Source organism: Lemur catta, chromosome 3 (genome assembly GCF_020740605.2).
Source record: "Lemur catta isolate mLemCat1 chromosome 3, mLemCat1.pri, whole genome shotgun sequence".
NCBI classification, from domain to species: Eukaryota; Metazoa; Chordata; class Mammalia; order Primates; family Lemuridae; genus Lemur; species Lemur catta.
Genome location: NC_059130.1, coordinates 91,922,995 through 91,950,740, shown reverse-complemented (window position 1 = coordinate 91,950,740; position 27,746 = coordinate 91,922,995). Strand labels below are relative to the sequence as shown.

The window sequence follows — 27,746 nt, the reverse complement described above, 5'->3', positions numbered from 1 at the left end:
GCCACAGTGGGAGAGCCACTCATTTGGAGCTGGTGGTGGGCAGACCAAGCCGGGCTAGAGATTACCTTGGCCCAGTTATCAAGGAGTGTCAGACAGGTTTCAGGACCTTAGTGGTATCTGCACATACGCAGATACGCTGGGAACAGAAAACAGCAGCAAATATTCTTCACAGTGTGCCTCATCCTCGTCTCAGTATTGAAGCAGGTCCCTAAAGATTTGACCATGCAACGCTCAGCCTAGTTCCCACAGGTACTTGAAAGAAAGACTACCCCATCTTTTCCCCAACAGCCACTGATTCAGATTGTCACTCTTCTAACTTGCCTAAATTGCTGACATTCCAGTATTTCAGAGAAGCACCTTCGCTGTTACTGCTGCCCTCCTCTCCCTCTCACTGAGGGATGGCAGGAGGCTCTTGCGGGTGGAGGGAACATGCATGAGCACTAACTGCTGGGGTCAGGAGATGGTAAGAAATAACCTCCTCTTTTGCAGCCAAGCATCCCCCAGAGAAGCAGCAAGTAACCCCACGCTATACTCACTTGTTTCCTTGACACTGATAGAGTGTCTCCACCTCTCGAAATACCCTGCTCCGACTGTGCCCTGCTTGTTTTTCAATGATCTGTGGGAAGAATAAAATCCGTCTTGTACACCCACCTGACTTCAAAACAGCCCCTCGCCAGGAGCACTCTGGGAGATGCAAAGCCACATCCGGTCCAAATCCAGTTTGGAGCAGAAGTCTGGAGTAGGCCTTGGTGACACAGGCACTGTGGCTCTGTCAGCAAAACAATAGACTGGCCCCAGGGCTTCCCAGCCAGCTGAGCCCGTTAGACTCTGGCCAAGCACAACACCAAGGAAGAGTGTGAGGCTGCTGCCCCCAGCTGCCCAGGGAGACTGAGGCAGCCAGCAAGACAAAGAGCCGTCCCTACTTAGCTCCGACTCCCAAGGCATCTCTTTCTGACATGAGGGTGAGCATTTACCAGCTCTGTGGAAGGATCTTTCCACAGAGACGCTGCCTCTGCAACTCCCCCCAGCAGAAGCACATTCTTCCTCTTCTGAGAACTTACTCTTTGGCAGGCACTATGTTAAGTAATTTATTTACATAAGCTCAGTTAACCTTTACAACAACATCAAAAGACAGGAAGGTGTGAAACATTTGCCCACAGCATGAGGCTGATTCCAAAACCCCTGCTCCCCTATACCTGCCTAGCCCCTGAACAGCTTCCTGGAGCACCTAGAGGCTTTATCTCTCCCGTGATACTGTGCACTGCTCCTCTCCGCACCTATACCTTGACTGATGGAGGTGCTTGACTGGAGGAACGGATAAGCCAACAGATGAGCAGGTGATTTATGCAGGGACTGGTTGCCTCCAAAACCTCTCTGGACCCATCCAGAGTCCCAGACTGTTGCAGATGGAGCCTGTGAGCAAGGCGCTGCCTTGCAGCTCACACAGGCAAAGTAGCAGCACAGATGATGGCATCCTGCTCCTTCATTCAGACACTGCTATGCAGAACACTTCAAACTTCTCCAGTATGTTGTAGCACAACCACTCATGACCAGCTATAATTTTCTAAATAAGTCTGCATCTGTTAGCAAACCACCGTGGGCCCGTTTTCCGTGCAGAGAAGTGGAGTGCTGTAGAACAGAAGCTGTTCAACTCCAAGCTATTCAGCTTCATTCACCAAGCATTTCAGATCAAAGTCAGGAAGAACTTTCTGGCAGGCAAGCTTTCCAGCACAGTTTTCTCTGAGGAGATAATGGACTCTCGCTACTAAAGATGGGGGAGCAGAACATGGACAACTGTTTGGGGAGCCACAGAGGAAATTCAGGATCAGATTATCTTGAAATTCCATTCCAACCCCGAGGCTCTAGGATTCATCAGCTGGGTGCCTGCAGGGAAAACTATGACAAGACAAGGGACCCAGAGCCACACTAGGAGAAGCAACCCACCTCTAGGGAGCTTTCAAAGGACAGGGGAGACACGGGACACGGGCACAACTGCTGACACCAAAGAATTGCCAAGACAGGGTCCAATGGTGGCCCAAAGATGCCAGTGGGGCACGGCTAGAGGGCCAGGTTTTCCTCCTGCGATCCAACCCTGCGATCCCTGTCACCCATAAATGCATTCAAACCTTTGAAAATCAATTTATGATTTTGTGGTTTTTACCACACTTTGGCCTATTTCTAAAAAAATTATTTGTAATTTATACTGATCTGTTTCCAAAAAGAAATTGAGATAGCTCTTTTGTTACCATGTGAAACAATACTCCAGAAAAAAGGAACATGGCTTAGCAGGAGTGTTCTCCTTTGTAATCCATAGCTGGGACTGTGGGAAGCTGTTAGAAGAAGAGAAAACATTTCTTTCCGGAGGCACCTTGTCTGGGCTTTCCTGTTCCGGGCCGTGCTTAGCCCTGGTGGCTCAGGTGGATGATCTGAAATAAGCCTGAATTGCCCCCTTGGATCTAATAAGACCCTTTCTCTAGATCAGTGGTCCTCAAACTCTGGTGGGTATTAGAATCACCTGGGGACTTGGTGAAACTATAAAGACCCAGCCTAATTTATATCGAGAAAGCTGGATCTCTGGGCTTCATTAGCTCCCCAGGTGATTGTGATACACACTAAAGTTTAAAACCACCCTATCTATGTCAGTGGCTCTCAATGTTTAGTGAGTATCATTGTTAAAAGTCATATTGCTGGGCCCACCCCTAGTTTCTGACTCAGTGAGTCTGGGCTAGGGCCAGATAACTTGTACTTCTAACAAGTTTCCAGGTGATGCTGATGCTGCCGGCTCATGGACTAAATTTTGAGAACTATGTTCTAGATCCAGGCCTCCTTGCACATGGGGCGGGTAAATGGAAGCAGAGGGGTAAAATGAGCCACTCCAAGGTCATGCAGCACATTAAAGGCTGCGATGAGGCTGGAAGCCCCTTCTCCTGCCCCAAAGCTGAGGGCTCAGTCACTCTAGTTTTTAATCCTCATTCTCATGATAATGCATATCACTTGTATAGGATTTTGCACTTGGTAAAGTGTTTCTATCTATACCGGTGCATTTTTATTTTTATCTTCATAACTACCTTTATGAGGCAGAAAGGGCAGGTGTATCACCATTTAGAGCTGTAGGAACTGAGGCTTAAGGAGGCTCAGTGACTTGCCCTAAGCCAAATAGTAATAGTTTGTCAAAACAGAAATTCAGGTTGCCCTTCTAATTCCAAAGCTTGTTGTCCACTCCCTGAAGGTGACTTCGTTTGTCAGAATAAGCGGCTTACTATGAGCCAGGCATTGTTCTAAGCACTTTACACATATTAACTTATTTAATCCTCATGACAATTCTATATAGGTTCTATCATTACACCCATTTTACCGATGAGGCAACTGAAGGACAGAGAGGTTAAGTAACGTGCCCAAGGTAACAAAGCAAGCAAGTGAGTAAGTAGAGAAACCAAGATCTGAATCCAGTGAATACAGCTTTGGAGCTCCCATTCTAATGGAATATGAAATTTATTTGGCTTGGGATAAGCTAGGAATGACTGCATGCAAAGGGAAGTCTGGCGTGCAGGGGAGACACTCACTTTGACAGCATACTCTTTGCCATTCTGCAGGCTCACGGCACCTTGAACTTTGGCGTAGGCTCCCTCTCCGAGCAATTCAGAGGTCAGCTTGTACACATCTGGGGCGAAATGGGTGAGAGGGATAAGGGGATGAGTCACCCACTGCAAGCTCAGATGGGAAGAGGAGTGGCTGTCACTCGGCTTCCTCAGTCAGACGACACAGGCAGAGCAGCCACCTGCTGAGGCTGCAATTCTCAGTGACGAGGAAGACGTATGGCCTTCTCTGTCACCTCAGCACTCAGTTTTTCAACAAGACCACACAGAAGACATCCTGTTCCCATTTTAGAGATGAGGCCAGTGAACTGTTTCGATTCGGCACATGCTTCCTGAGCACCTACTGTGTGCTAGAGAGCATCCCAGAGACAGAGTGAGGGATAAAATATAGTCCCTCCCCTCTAATGGTCACAGCCGAGTGGGGAAGACAGACACAGACACAAGTGACCCCAGAATAAACCAGGCACTGGCAAGTACTCTCACAGAGGGGCAAGGTATAGTAAAAACAAAAAAAGAAAAAAAAGAAAAGAAAAAGAAAGCAGGGGAAAGAAGAGGTTAAATCTGTTCAGGGAATCTGGAGGATCCTCATAGAAGGGGTGTAATTTGAATGAACATCATTCATTGACTCATTTGCTAAGCACCTACTATGTGCCAAGCTCTGTGCTAAGCATTGGTGATACCAAGGGGAATAAAACACCATTCTATTTTATACCACATACAATGGAGATCATTGGAGGTTTCTGAGAAGTTTCCAGAAGTCACCCACAGGAAATAAGAGACAGAAGTAGGAATGCGAAGGTTTGAGGTTTTTGCGGTACTGAGTCATAGTGGTTCTAACAGAGTAACAGGCCTGGCTTGAGAGAACATTTAGGTGACCTGCCCAAGCTCACAAACAGCACAGCTCTTCGAGCCCCTTCCAAAGGAAGCCACGCCTCCATCACGGCCCTTGCCGAGCTGACCCGTCCTCCCTCCGCCTCCACTCTGCAGACTGTTCTTGAGGCAGCCTCGAGTTTAAACCCACAGACTGAGCAGAAGACTTGTAAACCATGGCATTAGATTTTATCACTCTTAGTCAGAAGTCCTGCTGTTGCACAAGTGATCCTTAAATAACAGGAAATACTCTCTTGTGTTCGATGAAAGAGCAAAAGACCTGTTGATCCAAAAACTATTCTAAAGCCCTTGGGACTTATCTCTCCCCCCACCATATACACATCTACTGTTTGAGTTAAAGGCAAACAAGATGCTCTGCACAAGCACCTTCTTGGTTCCATCATGGTTTTTGGTCTTGCCGCTGTTCATAGAACACTGTGGCACACTGTGAGAAACTTAAATGGCACACTTCTCCCACAGTGCACACCTGGGCATTAGCTCTTTATGCATATCGAATAGGTAGGTGGCTGGAGGTCCAATACTCCTGACTCATAAAGAGCTTGTTATTAGAACCACCTACAAAACAACCAACTCACTACCGTGCCTGCAAGGCTGCAAAGAGGGACCACGAAGGGAAGCTATTTCGGGTCTCACAACGAAAGAAACAAAACAGATAGAGGGGATGTGTTACTCCTAGAAGCAGCTACTGATCTTTTTGGTCCTTTGTAGACGTGTCCAGTGACTCACTTCACCCATCACATGCCCAGCGATAATAGGACTAGCCTAGTGCCTCGCATGTAGAGTGTCCAAAAATGTCTCTTGACACAACAGTGTGTCCTCTGAACACAACATGCACTCCTTAAAGTGGACTCAAACACAGCACAAGTAGCTGCAGTCTCTGAGAGGCAAATCCTCTGCTTCTAGGAGACTGACGTCTCCCCTGCAGCCATGGCCTTGATGTGTCTCTCTCCTCTTTCATGGTTGCTCTACCCCTCGGCAGCCCCTCCAGGAACAGCTGAGGGAAGAGTCACATCTGACAAGCAGCTGGAACACCACAGGCATCTCACTCCATCTACAACTCGGATAGATTGGTCTTGCAGCCCACTGACGAGGTGCTCGAGCCACTCGAAGGATGCCGTGGCATCATCTGAGAGCCTTCCCACCTTTTCTGTCACTCTCTTGCACACAAACTCCCTCACCCCATCTTTCCTCCCTGTCACACAGGTAACCACGAGCTGGCTCTAAGATAGTCCCTCTTGTGGGTCTGGATGTATGGGCTACGGGGACATTCCTCCCAGGCTTGGGAGCCACGGGCCCAGGTCTAGGAGGGTTGTGTGAACGACCTTCAAACTTTCCTGGCGAGGAGTCAGTGGCCCGGGCCTTCCGCTTCTTCTTCTTCCTCTTGTCACCCTCTGCGATGGGAAGGGGCTCGCTGCTGCCCATCTCTGGGAGATAAGAGGAGATATAAAGGAAACATCACTGTACTGATCAAGCTATAAATTTACCCAGAAGGAAAAAAAGGTAGTGGATGGAGGGACCCAGGAGCTTTACACTGATGGTTTTTAAATATCTGTGAAGACTATTGATTTGTTTTGACCCAGGAGGCAAAACTAAAGGCAAAACCATTATAGGAGATCATTAACTGAGGGAAGGAGCTCAGACAGGCAGGCTAGATTAAAAGAGGACAGCAGAAGGCTGCTTTAACCAAGCTCACTGGCACACGGATTTAGATCTGCCACCAGTCAAACCATATTTCCCACTCAGAACAATGAATCCACAGGCAGAACCCCGTCCCGGACATCCTCCGGTCTCGGTGCCAGAAAGGCAGGACCCAGGGAGCTGGGCAGGAAGGAGGGTGGAAGTAGGGGCCATGCAGAAAAAAATCATAGGCTCAGTAGCAACCCTGGCTGTGCACAGGGGTGCAAAAAGCCTTCAGTGGAGACTGCCTCTGTGGAGGTAACAATAGGGCTTGGGATGGGATTGAAAATAGCCCCAAATGACTTCCAGTCTAAGAGCACAGACTTGCGTGCATGCAGAGTGCACAGCATCCTCTCCCTCCTCCCCAGCTGCTGGATTGGAAGGGCTGCAGGTAGGGCCCATAAGGAAGTCTGCAGCTGACAGTTCTACGCCAGGCTGCTGGATGAGGTCACTTACTGCAAAAACATTATTATCTCTCGCTGGCAAGCACCTGGCTCCCCGTCTTAAAGGGAGGATTTGTGAGGCAGGCATTTAGACATTGGACAGATGGGTCAGGACAGAAAGAATAAGCAGGACACAGAGACAGGGAAGGAGAAAAGGAAGAACGGTGAGCCAGTGCCCAATCATTGTCCTGTTTCTAAGACACTCTGGCATGGGCCTTCCCCTGTTAAAGATAAATTACTTATAGAACATGTCATGCCCCTGATCCAGAGTGGAGCCTTAATACTCTTTGCCTGCAGTTAGAAATAATAAGATTTCTCTGAAGTCTCTGGGTCTAAATCCCCACCAGGGTGATTAAACCTTTACATCCTTCTAAAATAGAGGCACTCGAGCACTGGTGGGGCATATGATGTGAGAGACTTTTAGACCAACCTTCAATAAACACAGGCTCTGGGTTGTTGGGTATTTTTCCTTTTTTCTGAGAGATTTTAAAATGGAAACTGGCTCTTTGCCCATTGAAGGGAAAGGCCCACTCTCTTCTCAGAGGATCCGGCTGAACACGACCAGAGAAATGGCAAGTCTGTTAGGAAGACTGATTAGTGCTGATGCACGTTCATGTGCTGTTCAGAGGCAAGTGCAAACAGCCGGCAGGAGAAAGCACACAGAAGGGCACTGTCCAGCGCCACAGTCCAGAAAGCACGGTTACACAGCCCAGAGTCTGCCAGCTCCATTTAGGCACAGTCTTCCTTCCATTTTGGGGACCTGATGACAGTGGATTTTCAAATATACTTTAGAGAACAGATAAACACACAGATAAAAGGAATCCACAGAGGATCTCAAAATATTACTCTAGCGACCAGTTTTAAGCACCAGAAATATCTGAGGACTGCAACACCCTACGAATTCAAAGAATTAAACTTAACCATCAGCACTTAAGCATCAGAACACCCACCCTCGCCAAGGTAAATTGAAAGGAAAAAGGCTGCACAAATGCATTTACTGAACATAGTGAGAAATTCTACAGAAATAAAACAGCGTCACTCATCTTCAGGAGCTCAGGGAGGGGGCGCTGGCCACAAGGGCTGCAGGCTGAGGAGCAGGGACCACTGTTCCCCTCGCCCCGACCCTGTGAGCAGTCCAGGGGTGACCCCTGTCACCGCCTATTTTCTCATGAGCACCGCAAGCCAAGAGCAGAGCAGACAGATTTGGGTTTCGGCTCCTTCTCCTTCCTTCCCCCTTCACTCTGATGGAGGCCTACGGACAAGCACAACAGCCACGAGGCAGGCAGCACACAGGAGCAGCACGGGAGCTGGCGGTGTTACCATTCACAGGGGATGCTCAGACACACTTACGACTCTAACTAGAAAACCCTGTTAGCGACAATTTATACTTGGCTTTTACCACGGCAGGGCTGAGGCGGCCTCTTGTGCAAGAACCATACCTCTGAGCAGCGCCACACACTCAATATTAGATTTTACGGTTTCACACACAAAAAGATAGAGTACCTGGTCTATTCTGCATGGATTTCAGTGGAAGAGGCTACGCCAGAAGGGCCAAATGGTTAAGACTTTCCTCGGAAACAGAACTTGCTGAAGGAGAGCTGTTTTTGAAACTAGGAAGGAAAAATGTAGGAAGATGTTGAAGTGAAAGAAACATGCCTAACTTCTCTGTCTACGTGGGGGGAAGGAAGTGGTGTCATAATCTCATCCAGGGGTTGACAGTTCCCCATCTGGAGCCTGGCCACAGAGTCTACCACCAGCAGGTCCGTGGGACCTTAAGTCATGGCGTGCGCACTCACTGGGGAAGTGCTTCCTCAGGGCGTGAGGCCCCACCAGCAGGCTGCGCCTTGGCTCACCTGTGTCCCTTGGCCTTGGAATTCCTCTCGGCCATCAAAACCCAGCCCAACAGTCCCCATGCCTTTGCAGCTCCTGATAACTCCAGATGAATTAAGGTTTGTGCAAACCCTTTGGAAATCAGGCGCCGTGCAAACAGAGGGTACGACTGAGCAGAACTAGCAGTGGTGCCCCACCCTCTGCTCCCAAATACCCTGTGAGCAGCTCCATAGGAGCACTGGTTTTACTTGGCCTCGAGTGCTCCCCCATGTTCCTAAGGGCTGTGCCCTGCTCATCTCTGTCTTACCTATAAGCTGTGGCACAGTATCAGTCACATATCAGCCATCAGAAACTGGGCACTGAAATAGAAATGAAATGAAATGATGCACAAACTAAGTGTCAGGCGCAGTGCATGTTGCTCAGGCCCTTCAGGTACCAAGTGCACATGCTGAAAGAAATGTGGGCATACCTTTGCCCTGTGGACAACACGGAGTACGGCTGTTCAGTTCTAGGAATTCAGCTCAGGAATTCTATCAATTCCCTGACAAACTCCCCCTCCAAAAAAGGCCTATGACACAGAAGGCCCTTAACTTTCCAATCAGAAGTCTAGTCCTTGCTGTAGGATTGGGTAGTGTGTCTGTTATTTTAGAGCAAGAAGTGAGTGCTTCTTTTCAGTTTTCAGGGGATCCTCCCACCTGGGTCTGAAGGCACCAGCACTTCCGCTGCCCCCAGCCCTTGCCTTCCCCTTGGGCAGGGCCCGGCTGTGCGCCACGTCTGTATATTGGTGGAAGTGGCTTTGGAGAAGAGGCACACTGCTGACTGGCAAGGCACTGGGCTGGCATCAGCAGACCAAGGTAAGAGGCCTGGTTCAGATACCACCAGACAAAGCACCAAGGTCAAGTTACTTTGCCTCTTAGAGTCTCAGTTTCCTCATCTATAAAATAGGCTTAAAGATACACTTGCCCTGTCCCTCTTACAGGGTTGCTGTAAGACCCAATGATATACTTAATATAAATGTGCTTCAAAAACATACGCATATGCACAGGTATGTACATACACATAGCAACACACAATAGACTACAAAGACTAGACAGACATACACAAAACTGTCAACCCTACTATAATTTTAAAGATAGCCAACTATGTGCTGGTGCCATGCTGGGTATTTTGCATACTTTATCCCTAATTCTTATAATAATCCTAAAAGGTAAATATTTTAGCACATTTCAGGTAAGGAAACAGGCTCAGAGCAGGTAGCCGGTAGGTTAAGTAACCTATTCCACATCAAACATCCAGTTCGTGGTTTAACTGGGAGTCAAACTCCAGGCTGCTCTTTCTAGTACGGCCATTTCTAATCTATAGTGAGTAGTTTTCTCTGTGTGAAGAAATGGTTTTTATTTTATGCTTTGTAGTTTTCAGTATTCTCCAAATCATATATAGTAAAATTTATTTTTATGCTATTATTGTTTAAATTAAGTTTTATTTTTTAATAAAATACATGATAATCTTGCTCTAATACGCACTGGAATTTAGAATCTGATTACAGCTTTTAAAATTGTGTCTAGATTTTGCTATATTGAAATACAACATTCAGCGATGAAAAAACATTTAAGGAACATTGGTGCCCTGAAGATATTAATTTTAGAATCATGAAAAACAACGCATGCTATTTTTATTTTTATCTTTTTAAAAGGAAATACTTTGTAAAAACAACAAACAAATGCACTGAACACTCGAGCCTGGGGGCCAGGGGCTCGCTCCTCTGCACGGACAGCAGTAGGTTGCTCGGCGTCTCTGAGGATCAGTTTCCTTACACACGCAGCGAGGTAAGAGGAAGGCCCCAGCTGCCTACATCACAAGGCTGCCGTGAGGATCAAATAATAAACTAGATGTGAAAGCACCGCTGACTTATTCATTCAACAACACTGTACTTATTGGGCACTTCCTGACTGTCCAGTGCCAGACAGTGAGAATACAAGAGGAGACATGGTCTCTGCCCTCATGGCATCTGAGTCTGCTGACCTGTGAAACAACTTCAACACAGTAGGACGAGTGCTGGGACAGGGAAGCGCCAGGTACTGTGGAGCAGGAGAGGATGCTAACCCAGCTGGAAGACACAGCTATGCTGCTGCCTGGAGGAGGCGTGGGATGGGCCAGGCCGGGACCCAGCAGAGAGTGTTCCAGACGACGAAAGACCAGGGCTGAGGCCTGCAGGGGGGGTGGCAGGACTGGTGAGGGCCACTGCTCATCGCTCAAGTTGACAAGTCAGATCACTGAGCAGTCCCATTATCATCAGTAACAACAAATGTTTCTATTCCTAGGCATAAGTTTATCTTGTTTTCTCCATTAAAATAGGGATGCAAATTTTTGTTTCCTAGTAGAACCTGTCCAGGAGAGCTAATTGTACTGGAGGCATCCTAGGTGTTAAGGATACAGATCCAAGAAGCGACCTGGCTCCTGCATGGGGAGGGGTCCAGGGGACTCCCAAGCAGAGGAGGAAGGGCTGAGCAGTCTTGCCCAGGGCTGCAAAAGCAGCAGATATTCCTAGTATGCAGGGACTCATCCACGGTGCTGTCCCAGAAGGGACCTCAAGGCCCATATTCTGAAAGAACCGTCATTTCTGAATAAAGTCTTATGAGCCACATTGACCCCAAAGTCACCAGATCTATACTCCAAATTTTGACAGAGCCTATAGAGGACCCCCCAGCCCTCACATCTGCCGTGCCACACAAAGATGCTCACCTTCCCCACTAAGGACGTGACCGTGCCAGCCAACGCCACCCTGCGAACGTAGCTCACGCTCCTCTCTCAGCCACTGCAGAGTTCTCCTCAAGGTCTTCCCCACCGGGAAGGACTATTTCCTCAGCCATAAGAGCTCTCCTGAGAAGAAACAGCGGTGAGGGCAGGCTGAGGGGTCTAACGACTGACTCGGCTGCCCGCTCAGGCAGGCGCTCGCTGAGGCTCCAAAGCAAACAGAAAGCTGAGAAAACGAACAGAAAACGAGGAACGGAAAGGAAGTGTAACAGGCACTCTTAAGGAAGTGGCCAAATTCAGAAATGTGAGGCAGAGGAGGAAGCAAGGAGGACGGGCCTGGGCAGCCTGACCCCAGAACGTTCACGTCTTTGCAGCCGCAAGAGCAGTAGCAGGAGCGGTTACAGCACACAGCACATCCATGGTACTCACCACACGCCAGCAACGTCCCGAACACCTAACAAATACGGTACTTTACATGCACTAACTTATTTAATCTTCACAACTCTATGAGGTCCATGTAATTATTACCCAGATTTTACAGATGAAGAAACCGAGGTACAAAGAGATTAAGTGATTTGCCCCTGTGGCTAGTAAGTGGCAGAGCTGGGATTTAAGTCCAGACAGCACGGCTCGTAATTCAAGCTTTTATCCATTATACTGTATTTAAACATTAAGGCTGAGAGGTAGAAGGGGGCAGCCAGTAAAAGTTAGCCAGGCGCCAACGAGAATGCTCTCGTTCCTAGACCTGAGCACAGCGCTTCCCTGCTGATGTGCAGCGAATGAGTTACGGCTCCTCTTGTCAGGCCTGCGGTCCCCGCGCTTACTGGTACTCAAGTGTGCACAACCGTATTATGTGTGTGCTGTGATGTCAAAAGGTTGGGCAGCACCATTCTATATTACATAAATACAAAGGCATTATTACCACATTATCAGTATTCTATTCGTCTAAAATCTAATTTATCAGACAATTCTTCTTGCTCTGAGATTGCTTTGTATTTTGTGTTTTATCATATTATGAAACATGAGCTACAAGCCAAAACCCATTATTTCACGGCAGTTCTGGTATCAGGTACAAGGCCACATTCTTCTGCCTGACCTACTGTTTGATTTGGTTTCTGATGCAGGGACAAGGAAAGGGTACACTCAAACAGAAGCTGGTCTCGCGCTATGTTGCCGAGGCTGGAGTGCAGTGGCTATTCACAGACACAATCATAGCTCACTGCAGCCTCAAGCACTCCTCCTGCCTCAGCCTCCTGAGTTGCTGGGACCACAGGCACATGCCACCGTGCCAGGCCTGAGTCAAATTTAACATGCTAGATGAAAGGAGTCATCTGTAAAATCAGCTCACTCACAGGGCAGTCTGTCTGTGAGGCTGCACGGGCTACGGTCTTCTGTCCCCAAGAGGCCTGTGTGGAGTGAGGCTGGCCAGCATCCTGCAGACGGCAGTGTCTCACTCAGCTGTAGTGAAACTGGCTGGAGGGGGCGGGGGGACAGGGACGGGATGGGACTGCCAGGGTGCCAGCAGGGGATCCACAAAGGCCTCAAGCAGGGCTGGGGAGTGTAAATCCCAGAGGCAAAAGGTTTCAACTCCAGCCCATCTTCTCCCTCTGTTCTGATTCTGGTATCCCAAGCACACTTCAGAGCTGTCACTGCATCTCTTGGTGGAAGGAACGACAGAGGAAGGACATAACAGGGGAAAAGGAACTGTGTGCTGAAGATACAGCAAGCAGGAGGGAAGGACTGGATTTGAGTGAGGACTGGTGCGTATAAAACTGGGAAAGTCAGGCTGTGGTCAGTTCCCCCAAGCTTATTAACATGGCCTATGAGGCCCTCCCCACCTGTGCTCCCCGTCTAACTTCCAGACTCAACACCCAACAGTTAGTCATTCTTTCATGTACAAATGAAACCAGTGGCTAGTTCAGCTTGCAGTTTGAGCAATCCCACAAGCGCTGCTCCATGAGACGGCGCTGTACTTGGGCACACAGCAGAAGTGCTTCATGAGCACTTCCGTTTTGTCACACGGAATATTTAAAAGATGCGTACTCAAGGGTTGAAATGCAATAAAATTAATAATTTTTGCTGCTTCATTAAGGACAATCTGAAACAAAAATGGCATTTTAAAAAAACCATGAGTGCACCGCAGGGAAGAATTCAATGGCCACTAGCACACTCAGGGCCACTTCCTTGACCAAGGCACCAGCAGTTCTACCCACAGTTGCTTTCCAACAACAAATAACATCTTAGTACTATTATGAAAATCGTGTTGACTGCACAGATCCCCTGAAAGGGTTTCAGGGAGCCCTGGGTTCTGCAGGGCACACTTGTGAACCACTGTTCTGGGCGATGGGGAGGGATTGGGTACAACCAGAGCTGTGCCTTGGGGCCATCAAACTGGCTGTGATGTGCACAACCAACTGGAGGCTGGAGAGAGACGGGGGGCTAAGTGAGGCTGCTGCAACAGCCTGGGGCAAGGCAAGGACTAGGGCCAGTCCTGCCAAGCAACTGGAAAGAGCAGAGGGGCAAAGACCACTACTCTCCTTGAAGGGATGGGCATGTCTAATTCTTCTCTATCTCCACTGCCTAATATGGAGCCAGGCACGGGGCGGGCGGGGGGTGGGGGAGCCTCAATATACACTTATGAATACGTGTTTATTAGCTAAAGTCAGGTAACCATGAGAACTGCAGTACCATTGAAGAAGTAGTACCACTCAGGACGGGGAGCTGGCTGGGGAGCAGGGTAGACAGTAGTGCCACGGGGGAGCTTCACGTGAAGAAGGGTAACACGCAGCAGCATGGGACTGTGAAAACTCACAGACCAGGCTGCAACCATTCCCACTCAGCCCTCGTCCGACCCAGATCTACAAATGAGGTGTTATTCACAACCCGCCAGGCACGACGGAACCTCGGGTTAGAGTGTAGCACGGAACACTTGAAAATGTCATCATGTATGTCATATATAAGTTTTTAAAAAAACCAGAAAAGATACATTCCAAATTATTAACAATGGTTACTTGGGGAGAATGAGATTGGGCAGATGCAAGAATCTCACTTTTTGTACTTCTGTTGTATTTTATTTTGTTTTGTTATGATCCAGTTGTTTTACTTTTATAATTAAAAGTAAATAAATATGTTTTACTTACTGCATGCTTTTCCTTACGGCCCTCTGCCATGTTAATCTGGAAGAAATGTGTCCCTCCTTACCAAGTAACTCATAGGCATGCCAGCCTAGCTGTCCAACTAAATACTGAAAACCACGATCTGCTTAGACAACCTCTGACCCACCCCTTCCTCTGGCCATATCAGTTCATTTCAATTTGAAGTAATCTAAAGGGATAAGTAAAATGTACACCCAACCTTACCTATAGGTTTTCCCAAATTTCGAGAAATGATCCTCTGTAAACTTGGAATTTCAAATGAAATAATGTTCCTGTCAGGAGGTTGGTATCTTCCAGGTACAAGAAGTGTCTCAATGGCTTCTGTATGCAGCCAGTGTTCTTCAGTTCTCTGTTGGACTCTGGCATGAAAACCTTCAAAAAGCAGAAATAGAAAGGATATCAGATGCTGACTTCAGTTCAGAGAGCTTCCGGGTAGCCGAACGCGTGGAGGTGCCTGGAGGGTGGTGCGCCCAGAAGGGGTATGGAAGCCGCACGCCGCTTCCCTTATACCTCGCCCTGTGCTGTGCGTCCCTTCCTCTGTATCCTCTGTGATATGCTTTATAATAAACTGGTAAACATGGCTGACTAGAAGCATTTCACGCACGGCTCATCCACTTGGAAGAACCACAGAAAATCACATGTTGAATTCATTATCCAAGAGGTAATGTGGGAGTTCAACAGAAAAGCAAAAAGAAACACCAAAAACTAGGAAGGAGAAAGAAAATAGCCTGTTTGGCCAGGACCAGCCAGGCACTGGGAGCGACTCCCCAATATGGGGAGAGGGTGAGAGAGTCTTTCTGCAGTCCACTTCCCCACTGAGGAATCATACAGTCCAGGCCATAGGAGAGCACCTTGACCCTCCCAAGGCCTGAATTTAACTTGGGGAACCGCTGGGAGACTGTGAGAAGGAACTGCTCTCCAGGGAGGGAACTTGCCCTGGGTCCCATGTCCTTTCTCACACCTAACAGGTTACAGCAAGATGCCATTTACAATCCTAGCTTTTATTTTATTATTTTTATTTTATCTTATTATTATTATTATTTAGAGATAGGGCCTCACTATGTTGCCCAGGCTGGAGTCCAGTGGTGCAATCATAGCTCACTGCAACCTTGAACTCCTGGACTCAAGCAATCCTCCTGCCTCAGCCTTCCAAGTAGCTGGGACAACAAGCGCATGCCACCATGCCCAGCTAATTATTTTGTTTTCTGTAGAGACGGGGTCTTGCTATGTTGCCCAAGCTGGTCTTGAAATCTTGGCCTCAAGTAATCCTCCCACCTTAGCCTCCCAAAGTGCTGGGATTATAGGTGTGAGGTGTAAGCCACAATCCTAGCTTTCAACAGGCTGTGCTGTCCTGGGACCCAGCTGTGCCAGCCCTAGGTGTTAGGGAAACTCAGGCTGGCATTTGCAGAACTGGGGCGCAAATAAGGGGTGAGCTCCCAAAGCCAGGACTGAGAAGTGAGAGTGGCATGGGCTGTGGTGGCCAGTACTGGGAAGCAGGTACTGGCCCCAGGAATTAAGTGGGATGGGAATTGCTGTGGAGTCTTGGTCTTTAGCGGGGCGGGGGCTCCTATGGCCTGGGGCTGAGTTGCAGGCTAGGTGTGGACTGCTGTGTCTTATGGGTCAGCTGGGTTGGCTGTGACACACAAGACTGGGGAGTAAGCCCCACTAGGACTGGGGACTGTGGCCAATGGGGTAGCCCCATCCTGTGGCAGGACTTCCATGCAGTGGCTGCCGCCCCTCACCTGAACATTCTGCCAGGAACCCTGCCCCCACCTGTCCCAGCTGGTGTGTGCACTTACCACTGAGGGGCCTGAGCATAAGCCTATTCAGTCCGGCTTCACTCAGCTTCACTCTGCCTGAGACATAGAGTGGGGTCTGGGGTCCTGGGGATTGCACAACAAACTACACCACATGGGACACCCAAGCACTCCTCCAGCAGGGACTGAGGTTGGGCCTAAACACCCTACTGCCAACACCTCAGATGGCTCCTACCTGCAAGTGCCACCTGCTGGCCTGAAGGTTGGCCTGCACAGCCTAATGCGACCATTGCCAACAACAGTGCACAGCACTTGGGACCCAGAAAAGCCTCAGCTTCCAGAGTAGTTAGGACTATAGGCCTATGCCACCACACCTGCTAATTTTTTTTTTTTTTCGCTACCAACTGCTACCACCATCGTCTATGCCACGCAGGCTGCCCAGGGGCTCAAAAGCCCATTCACCCACCCAGTCTACCACTACCACAACTGGCACCCAAGAAAGCCACTCCAAGGCCCAAGAATCAGCCTGCCTGGACCCACCTGGAACCACCAACCAGCATATGGCACCCCAGGGCACAGGATAGGCATGCTTAGCCCATCACCGCTACCACTGAAGCTTGAAGATGGGCCTATCTGGCATTCCAGTTCCCCAGCACAACTTCACCACAGCCTCCACTAATAACTGCAACATAATACACCGGGGAAACCACAGATACCACTAACGCTGTTTATATCCAAAGAAATCATACGGAGACTTCACTACTGCATGCATCCAAAAGCAAAGCCAAAGGGCCCTACCTAACCAACATCACAGACACATCTTCAGAAAAAAGTCCCCCCCACCAAAAAATAAATTAAAAAATATAAAGAAGCAACTGTTATACCAGATGTGCAGATATCAACTTAAAGACATAGGAAACATGAAAAAGCAAGGAAACGTGACACTCCCAAAGGAACACTATAATTCTCCAGCAATAGATCTTAAACAAAAAGAAATTCTTGAAACTCCAGATAAAGAATTCAAAATACTGACTTTAAAGAAGGTCAAGGAGATGTAAGAGAAATCTGAAAACCAATATAAAAAACAGAAAAACAATTCAGGATATGAGTGAGAATTTTACCAAGGAGATAGATTTTAAAGAAAAAACCAAACAAAAATTCTAGAATTAGGCCAGACATGGTGGCTCATGCCTGTAATCCTAGTACTTTGAGAGGCTGAGGCAGGAGGATCACTTGAGGCCAGGAGTTTGGGACCAGCATGGGCAACATAATGAGACCTCATCTCTCTAAAAAAAAGAAAAAAAAAATTAGCAGGTGTGGTGGCATAGGCCTATAGTCCTAACTACTCTGGAAGCTGAGGCAAGAGGATCACGTTAGCCCAGAAGTTCAAGGTTACAGTGAGCTATGATCACATCACTGTACTCCAGCCTGGGTGACATGGGTAACAGAGTGAGACTCTGTCTCTTAAAAAAAAAAAAGGAAAAAAAAAACCCCACAAAACCTCCCCCCAAGATAACAGATGTTGGCAAGGATGCAGAGAAAAGGGAACTCTTATACACTGTTGGTAGGAATGTAAATTAGTACAGCCTCTATGGAAAATAGTATGGAGCTACTATTTGATCCAGCAATCTCACTACTGAGTAGCTACCCAAAGGAAAAGAAATGGATGTATCAAAAAGATACCTGTACTCGTGTATATAGCAGCACTATTCATAACAGCAAAGATATGGAATCAACAGAAGTGTCCATCAGAGGATAAATGGATAAAGAAAATGTGGTATATATACACAATGGAACACTATTCAGCTATAAAAAGGATAAAATCATGTCTTTTGCAGCAACATGGATGGAACTGGAGGTCATTATCTTAAGTGAAACAAGCCAGGCACAGAAAGACAAATATCAAATATTCTCACTCATAAGTGGGTGCTGAAAACTATGTTCACATGAACACAGAGAGTGGAATGACAGATAATGGAGACTCTGAAGGGTGAGGGGTTGGGAGGGGGAAGGATGATGAGAAATTGGTAAACGGGTACAATGTACGTTATTTGGGTGATGGATACCCTAAAGGCCCTGACTTGTCCACTGTGCAATCTATGCAGGTAACAAAATTGCACATGTACCCGATAAATTTGTGCAAAAAAATGCTGACTTCTTTAAGAGGACCAGAGAAGATAAAGATCAACCTGAATGTGCCCCATACCTATGAGTTACACCAGTAAGTCGATATACACAAGGCAGTCACAGAGTTCCCCAGCCTTTAAAATCAGACAGTTGAGTATGTGACAATGCTGACATTAAGCACTAGAAGATTTAACAAGGGTCTGAGTTAAAGTTTTCAGATAGATTCTGTTTCCATTGTGGAATTACAGACCCAAAAAGATGTAACTAGACCTGGATGACAGAGATGGACACCTCTGTTTGTTCTGAAGAGTCTCATGCAGAGGGTAAAAGCTGACATTTCTCTGTTGCCCACTTTTTTTAGAGATGAATGAACTCTGGCTCTGTCTCCTAGTGACCAGGTCCAAGTCTCACAGGCAGGAGGCAACAGAGCTAGAAAGATAAAGTAGATGTTGAGAGCAGCATGTGGCATGAACGGGAACAAGGTTTTGTGCCAAATGCATAACTGCTGCTAGTTTTGAATCTGATTACTTCATTTTCTGTATGTTCAGTGCTATTTTTAATCCCATGGCTCTAGCTATCACAAGTCAGAGTTGCATCATCAACTTCTCTACAAAATAAATATACATTTCCCCTTTCCCCAGTGGTAAAACTCTGAAAATGCAGTTTAAATTTGAATTCTGGGCCTTTGTGCCAAAATTTCTAAAAAGGCTTTCTAACTGTAAGCTGGCTGTGTTTCACCATCACCTCAAACCACATGTCCCAAACTAGACTTGTCCTCAACCCCCAACCACTGCCTCCTTCCTCCAATTTTTCTTCTGATCAGATCACATCATCCTGCAAGTTACCCAGCTACAGAACCTTTAAATCATTTCTCCCATCCAAGTACTAACCAGGCCTAACCCTGCTTAGCCTCCGAGATCAGACGAGATCATACGAGATCGGGTGCATTCAGGGTGGTATGGCTGTAGACTAAACCATTTCTAATATCCCTTTCTCCTCTATCCTCATAAACTCCAAATGCTTACACTGTCAGGCTTTCCCTTAGTCTCGTGTGTAGCTCCTGGAAAAATAAATCCTATTCATCCTTCAAGGCCCATTGAAAAAGTAGTTTTGCAAGTTACAGAATCAGTCTTGACTCTGTTTCTACTTCGTCCAGCATTCAGTGGGATCCACAGTACACCAAATCCACAGTACACCATGCTAACGCTTAGAGCAGGCTATGCACATACGTGCCACTCCCACTAGGCCAAAGGCTCCTCAAAGGCAGGGACATACCTTTTTCCTCTTTGCATTACCAGCATCTAACATAGTATCTGGCACAAAAAAAGGGCTCCAGTGAATCTGAATGAATTGCTTCAGCCACAAAATATTGTCTTAATTCCCAATAGAGACACCAGCACCTTGGATGGTCCTCCCTACTGTGCTTTTTGTTCCCAAACAAATCTCTGTAGCCCAGCGAAACCATTTCCAGGGCTCGAGGAAACTCAGGTTACACTTCCTCTCCTCACTGCCACAGCAATTCCAGGGACAGCCCTGAACACCTCTGAACTTTAACTCCACTTGGTCCCTTCTTGTTGACTACAGTAGGGGTCGGCAAATTTTTTCTGAAAAGAGCCACACAGTAAATATTTTACACTTTGTGTGTCACATGGTCTTTGTTACAACTACTCAATTTTGCCTTTGTAGAGCGAAAGCAGCCACAGATAATATGTAAATGAATGACTGTGGCTATATGCCAATAAAACTATGTTTATAGATACTGAAATTTGAATTTCATATAATTTTCATGTATCACAAAACACTAATCTTCTCTTGATTTTTTCCCCAACGATTTAAAAATGTAAAAAGCATTCTTAGTTTGCAGTCCACACAAAAACAGGTGGTAAGCCAGATGTGGCCCATGGGCCATAGTTTGCCAACCCCTTGGCCTACAGTAAAAAAAAAAAACAAAAAAAATCTCAGAACTCCTTTATGGACTTTGTGTTATTCTGCCATTTGGAGCCACCTTAGGCTGGGGAAGCAGAAAGCACTTGGGATTTTGAGCATTAGATCCTAGATTCAGGTTCTGGCCTACCACTTGCTAACCAGATAGCTTTGGACATAATACTTAACCTCTCCATGCTTCACTGTCATCATCTATAAAATGGGGGCACTAACACCTAATCACAGGGTTGCTGTGAAAATTGAGTGAGCTAATGTATATGGAGCTCATGGTACCAACGCCTGGCATACAGGAGGCACTTGATAACTAGTAACTATTATTCTAGATTGTGATATGGCTTACCCAGATCTGGAAAGCAACTCAGCCACTCCGTAAACCACAACTGGGCAGCAGGAGGGAATAAACTGACAGCAAAGTACAAAGGCAGAGAGAGAGAATTTGGAGATTTTCAGATAGAAGACACAGTACCTGGTTAGCCCTGATTCCCTCTGGCCCCATTTCAAATTCCTTTGGGCCTCTTTTCCTCCTTAGCAAGAACGTCTGACTCTCACAGTGCTTAAACCTTCTCAGTATTCTTTACCAAATATCCTAAAGGGCCCTGGAACCCTCTCCTCATTTCTGCATCTCCTCCTGCTACAGGGCTGGGGTGGGGAAGGGTGACCATGGCCAGACCAAACCAATACAGATTGGCCTGCAGCTGGGTCTTCAATAGGCTGGGCCTGGTTAGGTACCTAATTCTCTCTTCAATTCTTCATGAATTTCCTGCTGTACTGGGAATGAAATCTCCCCAGAGCTCAAGAACTAGACCTTTTATAAAAGTTTAGAGCCAACAACAACAACAACAACAACAACAAAAAACCCCCAAGTATACAAACAAGGGATCCATCACATTACTTTTAGGACAGAAAACACCAGTGGGGCACAGATAAGACCAAGGCTTATGGTATCTCCATTCTTGGTCCAAAAAGCCAGATCAGGAGTCTGTCACTTCCTTGCTCCAAAACCTCTAATGGGTGTCCACTGCCTCTGGAGTAACTGAGCTTCTGTGCTGTCACTCAGGGCTTCCATAATCTTGCCCCAGATCACCTCTCCTGCATTGTGTCTCGCCACTCCTCTACAGATGTCTTAACCTGCAGCCCAGTCAAAACAGACTATCTATTTCCTCCTGATTGCTCTAACCACACATCTCCCCCTGTGAGCTAGGGACAGGGCACAGACTATGTCTGCTTTATCCTTGGGTCCCCTACACCTAACATAGGCCCTGGCACTGGGCAACCACTCAATAATGTTAATGAATGAGTGCAAACACCTGACGTTATTCCTCCCTTAAGCTGTTTTAGTTGGACTCTTCTTAATAGCAGACTAAGCAGAGTCTGGGTCACTGCCAGGAAGTAGAAAAACCGAAGAGAAGGAAAAGCAGCATGACCAATGTGATCCGAGCAATGGAAAATAGGTTTTAATAGTGAAGTGAAAGAAACCAAGGCTGTTTAGCTGGGGGAAGAGGAGATGAGGCCTAACTGGATTCTGGCTTTAAGCACAGAAAAGGTTCTCATGAGAAAATCTTGATCTCATCCTCCCTTTTATAATCAGAAGGAACTTCTCCATATTCATGGAAAATAGAACAAGAAGAAATGGCTTAAGTTAAGGCCAGAGGGGTTTAAGCTGGAGAGAAAGAACCACCAAATTAGGTACCACTTTTCCAGAGATGCTGTTATTGAACTTTTTGGCAAGTGAACTGGGGGTTCTTGCTAGGCTCTTCTGCAGAAGGCTGTGCAAAACGGAATAAACACCTGCTCTGTTCCTGTTTACTGAGCAAAGAGGCGAGTGAAAACACAAGTCAGGTAAGATTTTCTAACAAGCCACTGACTTTTTATTGACCCTTTTCCTATGGGCACTTTCTGTCATGTTATACTTTGCAACCCCATAAAGGAACAATTTAGTATTTCAAAGTTTCCTGATAGGGAAATGGAAAGAAAGAGAAGGCAACAATGCCAGAGTAAGGGAAATGGCCCTAATAAATATACTTTCTATAAAAACAGTACCTAACTGGGCATTAATATAATTGTTGATATTATTACTATTAAAGCTAACATTCCTTGAGGACCTACTGTGTGCCAGGCACTGTGCTGTTTATAAGTTAGCTCAATTCTCATAACAATCCCATGAGGTAGGTAATATTTGTATCCTCATTTTACAGATGAAGAAACTGAGACTCAGGAAGGTTAAATAACTGGCCCAAGTCACTTGGCTAGCAAGTGACAGAGCCAGGACTCAAACCCACACAGTCGTTTTCTAGAGTCTATTCACCTAACTGCTGTCTCCCTATAATGATGAGAGGCTGGAATTTAAATCCTAGTCTCTCTGAATCCTGTTCGTATTCTCAGCCACTTCCTTATACTGCCCCAAGCCAGGAAGAGGGAAGCAACACAGGACATTTGCAAGAGACAAGGCCTCAGAAGTGAACCAAACACTTCCCCCATTATGGGAAAAGAAGCTGAGATTGAGGACTCACAGATAATAGTGAGCAGAACCAGGACTTTAATGCCAGCCTCTTGCCTCCAAGTGTAGTGCTCTTTCCTCCATTACAGATTCTTGTTGCATTTGAGGGTGAGAAAATAAAGGAACAGGATATGCCAAATGGTTTCCCTCCCCAGACAGACACACTTTTGTAATGAACTGCCAATCTCACATTAGAACCTGTGCCTGAAATACAAGAGTGCCCACAGCCTCTGTAAACTGGTTCTGAGATTCTACTAGCTAACGATGGCAATGCACTGATTTATGGTACTGCAGGAGCTGCCAAAATGCTCACGTATTAAATCAATCAAGCAGACCTAGACCAGGCAGCTTCCATATTGGCCAGTGGTTCACAGTTTAAGCTACCTCATTGAGGTTTTCATTCTGGGACCTTCTTTGCTCCAGTCTAACTTCCATCCTGCAGCCAGAGTAAACAGAGCCATAGTCATAGCATTTGAAGCCGTGCAGCATAAGGGAAAGAACACAGGCCTTTGAATCCAGCACTGCTAGGTTTGAACTAAGCTATGCCACTTACTAGCTACCTGGCCTTGGGGAAGTCACTTTAATCTTTCTGGGGTCTGGTTGCTACATCTTCATGTTGGCGATACAAGACTGTGAAGATCAAATAAAGCATCTAGATTCTAGCATATTGCAAGCCACAAAGCAGAGGAGACACTCAGTAAATGTTGGTGTTCTTCTCCCCCTTCCCTCTCTACATTTTGGCTACAATCCACAATTTCAGCTTATTTTCCCTCCTCACCAACTCCCCTCCCTTACTCCAATGCGCATGTACATGCACGCATATACACACGCCCCTGCACATTTCTGCCTCTAGACCATTGCTCAAGCTGTTCCTTCTCCCAGGAATAAACTCCCTCCAAGGCCCAGCATAAATTCTCCACCTTCAGGAATCCTCTGGTCACGTTGGGATTGATTTCTCCTTCTCCCAAACTCCCACTTTGTTTACATTCCCAACTACATTTACCATAGTCAGTCTGATTTCAGTTATTTATGTGCTTATCTATCTTCCCAACTACACTGGAGGGAGAAGGTTCTGGGAAGACAATTATTTATAGGAAGGCAGGAAATGTATTGTTTTCCTCTGTGTGTATTTCTCAATACCAGGGTCTTGTACATAGCAAGAGCTCAATATGTACTTATTGAATCGAATCTTTCCACCCTAGACTGGGAATCTTTACAGAAAGATCCTACACTTCAGGTTATTCTAAAACTATGCATTTACTATCTAACTTAATAAACAGGCAATTTTTGAAGTATATTAATATTCCTAAGACCCACTTGTACTCATGTGGGCTTGCTTCATTCCTTTATCCATTCTTCCAACACACTCTGGACTCCTCCCGGGGTATCTCTCCAGCATACTGGGACACACTGCTGGGAGGACAGGACACCTCTCACTCACAGAGGTAGGTGATCTGGGAATAAGCTCTTTGGAGAGCTGTTTATTCCCTGGTTAGGAGGTGACTGCCATTAAAACCATGCTAAAAACCAGAGTTGTGGAATCAGAAAATAGATCTGAATGATCTGCCTCAGTTTCTAAGTCTATAAAATAGAGTTAAAAGCACTTAAAAAACACTTTCTAGCATATTGTAAGTATACAGTAAGTGTTAGATGTTATACCAACAATGTAGTAAACTGGAAAAAAAAACCATCATGATGTTTCACTTCTGGAACTATCTCCACCACTGACTCATTCCTTGTGTAAACTTGATCAAGTCCTTTTCCCTCACTAGGCCTTTCCCCTTCTGTAAAATGAAAGCATTGAACCAGATGGTTCCCAAGCTCCTTCTACCTTCTTTTTTTTCTTTTTTTTTTTCTGAGACAGAGTCTCGCTCTGTTGCCCGGGCTAGAGTGCTGTGGAGTCAGCCTAGCTCACCTCAGACTCCTGGGCTTAAGCAATCCTTCTACCTCAGCCTCCCGAGTAGCTGGGACTGCAGGCATGTGCCACCATGCCTGGTTATTTTTTTTCCTACATATTTTTAGCTGTCCAGATCATTTCTTTCTATTTTTAGTAGAGATGGGGTCTTGCTCTTGCTCAGGCTGGTCTCAAACTCCTGACCTCGAGTGATCCTCCCACCTCGGCCTTCCAGAGTGCTAGGATTACAGGCGTGAGCCACTGCAAACGGCCTGCTTCTACCTTCAACCATGTGTATTTTATGATCAAGTTTCTATGATTAAGAAAGAACCTTCTGGCTGGGTATAGTGGCTCACGCCTGTAATCCTAGCATTCTGGGAGGCCGAGGTGGGAGTATTGCTTCAAGCAATGAGCAAGACCCCGTTTCTACTAAAAATAGAAAAAGTAGTAGGGCGTGGTGGCACATGCCTATGGTCCCAGCTACTCGGGAGGCTGAGGCAGGAGGATCACTTGAGCCCAGGAGTTTGAGGTGCAGTGAGCTATGATGACACCACTGCACTCTAGCCCAGGCAACAGAGCGAGACTCTTTCTCATAAAGAAAAAAAAAAACACCTCTTCTGTTCCATATGCTGAGGCTGTTGGCAAGGAAAAATGTGAATTTGTTGATGCTAGTCCCAGATGGGAGGGACTACTGTTTCCCAAGGCCAAGGGCAGAGTAACTGATTAGTAAGCCACCTGTGAGATTTCCCCCGCTTGAATGATATCACACCCAGTTAGACCTCCCTCCCAACGAAACTCACAGTAAAGGCAAGACAAGAGCCTGAAAACAATACAGCCATGAAGAATCCTGGCTTGTGCATAATCTCTGTACTTTCTTGCTTTTGATGCCTGTAATTAGAGCATCATCAATCTAAACTAGGATCCTCCTTAGGTACAAAGAGGAGGAAAAACAAAGTCCCATTCTGAACCTGATGGCTCATAAAACAAGGACCAAAGCATATAAAAAAATATGTCACTGACTCATTTAACCACAAACACTGCAGAGGCCTACTATGTGCCAGCCCCATGCCAAGCAGAGAAGGAAGGAAACAGACATGGTCCCTTGCCTCTGCTACAGAAGACAAGAAGGGTAACAACTAATTCAGCAAAGGGATCAAAAAGGCTTCACCAAGGACGTCCCATGAGACATGAGCCTTGAAAGATGAGAAGGAGTGAACTCCAGGAAGAGGGAATACAAGCAAAGACTGGAGCAGGAACATGCAGCGAGTGTATGAACAAAGACGTTGCTTTTGACTGGAGCACAGGGTGCAGCTTTGGGGAGACAAAGGGAAAGAAGGCAGGACAGAGGTTTGGGAATAAGTTATGGAAGGACTTGTCTACGAGGTTGAAGGGTCCAAACTCTATACAGTAGGCAATGAGGTTTCTAAGGGGTGTCTCAGGAATATCACAGGGGCACCCATGAAGAAGATGCAAAAGGAACCAAGTTATTAAAAAGTATTATGGGACCACATAATAGGAGGCCACATATACTTCCTAACATGTGCTGGACTCTAACAGCTCCTGTTCACAGAGCTTCTCTCTCCCCTGGTTTGGCTTCATGCAGTCTGAGTTGCCAGGCCCTGTCAATACCTGCTAAAGTACTAAAGTAACAGGACTCCCAGACCAAGTCAGGAGCCCAAACAACTCTACGGAACAGAAAGAGAGGAGCTGAGGTGGGAGCAGTTGGTGGGATGGGGCACCAAAGTCTCTAGCTGGCTCAGTTCCATATAAAAACCTAACCCTGGGTCTCCCCTTCACTTCAATTCCAGCCCAGCTCTCTTGAGAGGGGCTGAAAGCACCTGGTTGATGACCAGGGAATCCAGTGAGGCACTATACATCACCTGCCCAGCACGGTGCCTGGCACACAGGCAGTGGTCAATAAACATTAGTTCCCTTCCCCTCCTGCAAGGTCAGTTCCACCTGTAAATCCCACTGAGGCTTCAAGGATCAGGTCTCATCAACTCTTCACCCAGGGCCTCTCTAAAGTACCCCAGTCCAAAATGACCTTGTTGCTAGAAATCATAGGTACCATGTATTCAGCACCCATTACATGACAGGTGCCACACTACGACACTTACATGTAATCCTATTCAACCTTCATAATGATCTTATCACGCCCATTTTATAGAAAAGGAATGGAAGCTCTACAGAAAGGAAATGACTTGCCCAAGGACACAGCCAGTAGGTAGCAAAAATGAGGTCTGATCCGAGGACTGCCTGACCCCAAAGTCAAGCACTTCCAACATTTCACTCCTGTGACCTGCGCCAGCCTCTGATGTGCCACTCACTGACAGGCAGCCTGGAGGCTGTCTAAGGAGACAGAGTGCACCTGACACTATTACCTCTCCCCACTGGACAGCCACTCGCACCGGTCAGGAGCTTTTAAATATTGCAAAATAAATGACAGCAGTTAACTTTAAAATAACGTAGTACAAAGATTTCATAAATTCCTCGTATGAAAACTGTTCATGGCGTTGAACTGCCTGAGCCTTGAGCCCAGCCACAGCTGAGTCTCAAACCGGCCACAGACTGAGCCTCGACCTCGGACACTGACCGAGCCCTGACCCCGGGAGCACACGCTGTGCGCTGATCCCGTACGGACGGAGACCCAACAGGTCACAGATGGAGCCCTGAGGACAGTCCTAAAAAAAGTCCCCTCCGGCTGTCCCTCGGCAGCAGAATCGGGTGGTTACCTTGGGCCCCTCTGAAGGCCCTGACTGCCCTCTCCCGGGCACACGGACTCATTCCCAGACCCCCGCCCCAGTTTGCTCGGAGAGATACCTCACTGACTTGCTTTCACCTCCGCTGACTCCCGCGGGAGCGGCCGCGCGCACCCCCACCTGCAAATCGCTCTGCCGAGACCGCGGAAGAGGCGGTGCTAGGCCCAGGGGGAGGGCCCGACCAGAGAGGGGCGTGAGGGGCGGAGCTGCGCCTGCGCCCTGATAGCTACCCTGGGGAAGAAAAGGGCGAGCTAAGTAGACTGCGCAGGCGTGATAGTAGAGGGGCGGAGATTGCTGGCTAGGGGGTGGGGCTTGGTTCCTTCAGACGCAGGCTCTCCCGAGCTGAGGGTCCGGCAGCAGGGAAGCTCCGAGAGGGAGGAGGCCGGGCGCCACAGGTGTAATTAACATTTTCTGAGCGCTTG

The 27,746-nt window shown here is 47.1% G+C and overlaps 1 protein-coding gene across 10 annotated transcripts in view; it reads right to left on the bottom strand.

The window, feature by feature from the left end:
- Positions 1 to 27,461, bottom strand: part of MKNK1 (MAPK interacting serine/threonine kinase 1) — a 44,454-nt gene extending 16,993 nt beyond the window's left edge. For 2 of the 10 annotated variants that reach the window (XM_045545495.1, XM_045545500.1), the window contains exons 1-5: positions 27,395 to 27,435; positions 14,551 to 14,718; positions 5,810 to 5,911; positions 3,564 to 3,661; positions 537 to 616 (exon numbers count right to left, since the gene is read on the bottom strand). In XM_045545495.1, coding sequence (XP_045401451.1) covers positions 537 to 616; positions 3,564 to 3,661; positions 5,810 to 5,909 — 278 coding nt within the window. In that variant the 5' untranslated portion in view covers positions 5,910 to 5,911; positions 14,551 to 14,718; positions 27,395 to 27,435. Of the gene's footprint in view, positions 1 to 536; positions 617 to 3,563; positions 3,667 to 5,809; positions 5,912 to 8,110; positions 8,218 to 11,179; positions 11,318 to 14,331; positions 14,368 to 14,550; positions 14,719 to 27,385 lie in introns of those variants that run through there. The other 8 variants (XR_006733874.1, XM_045545501.1, XM_045545494.1 and 5 more) reach the window with 6 other exon arrangements.
- Between the last annotated feature and the right edge of the window lie 285 nt (positions 27,462 to 27,746).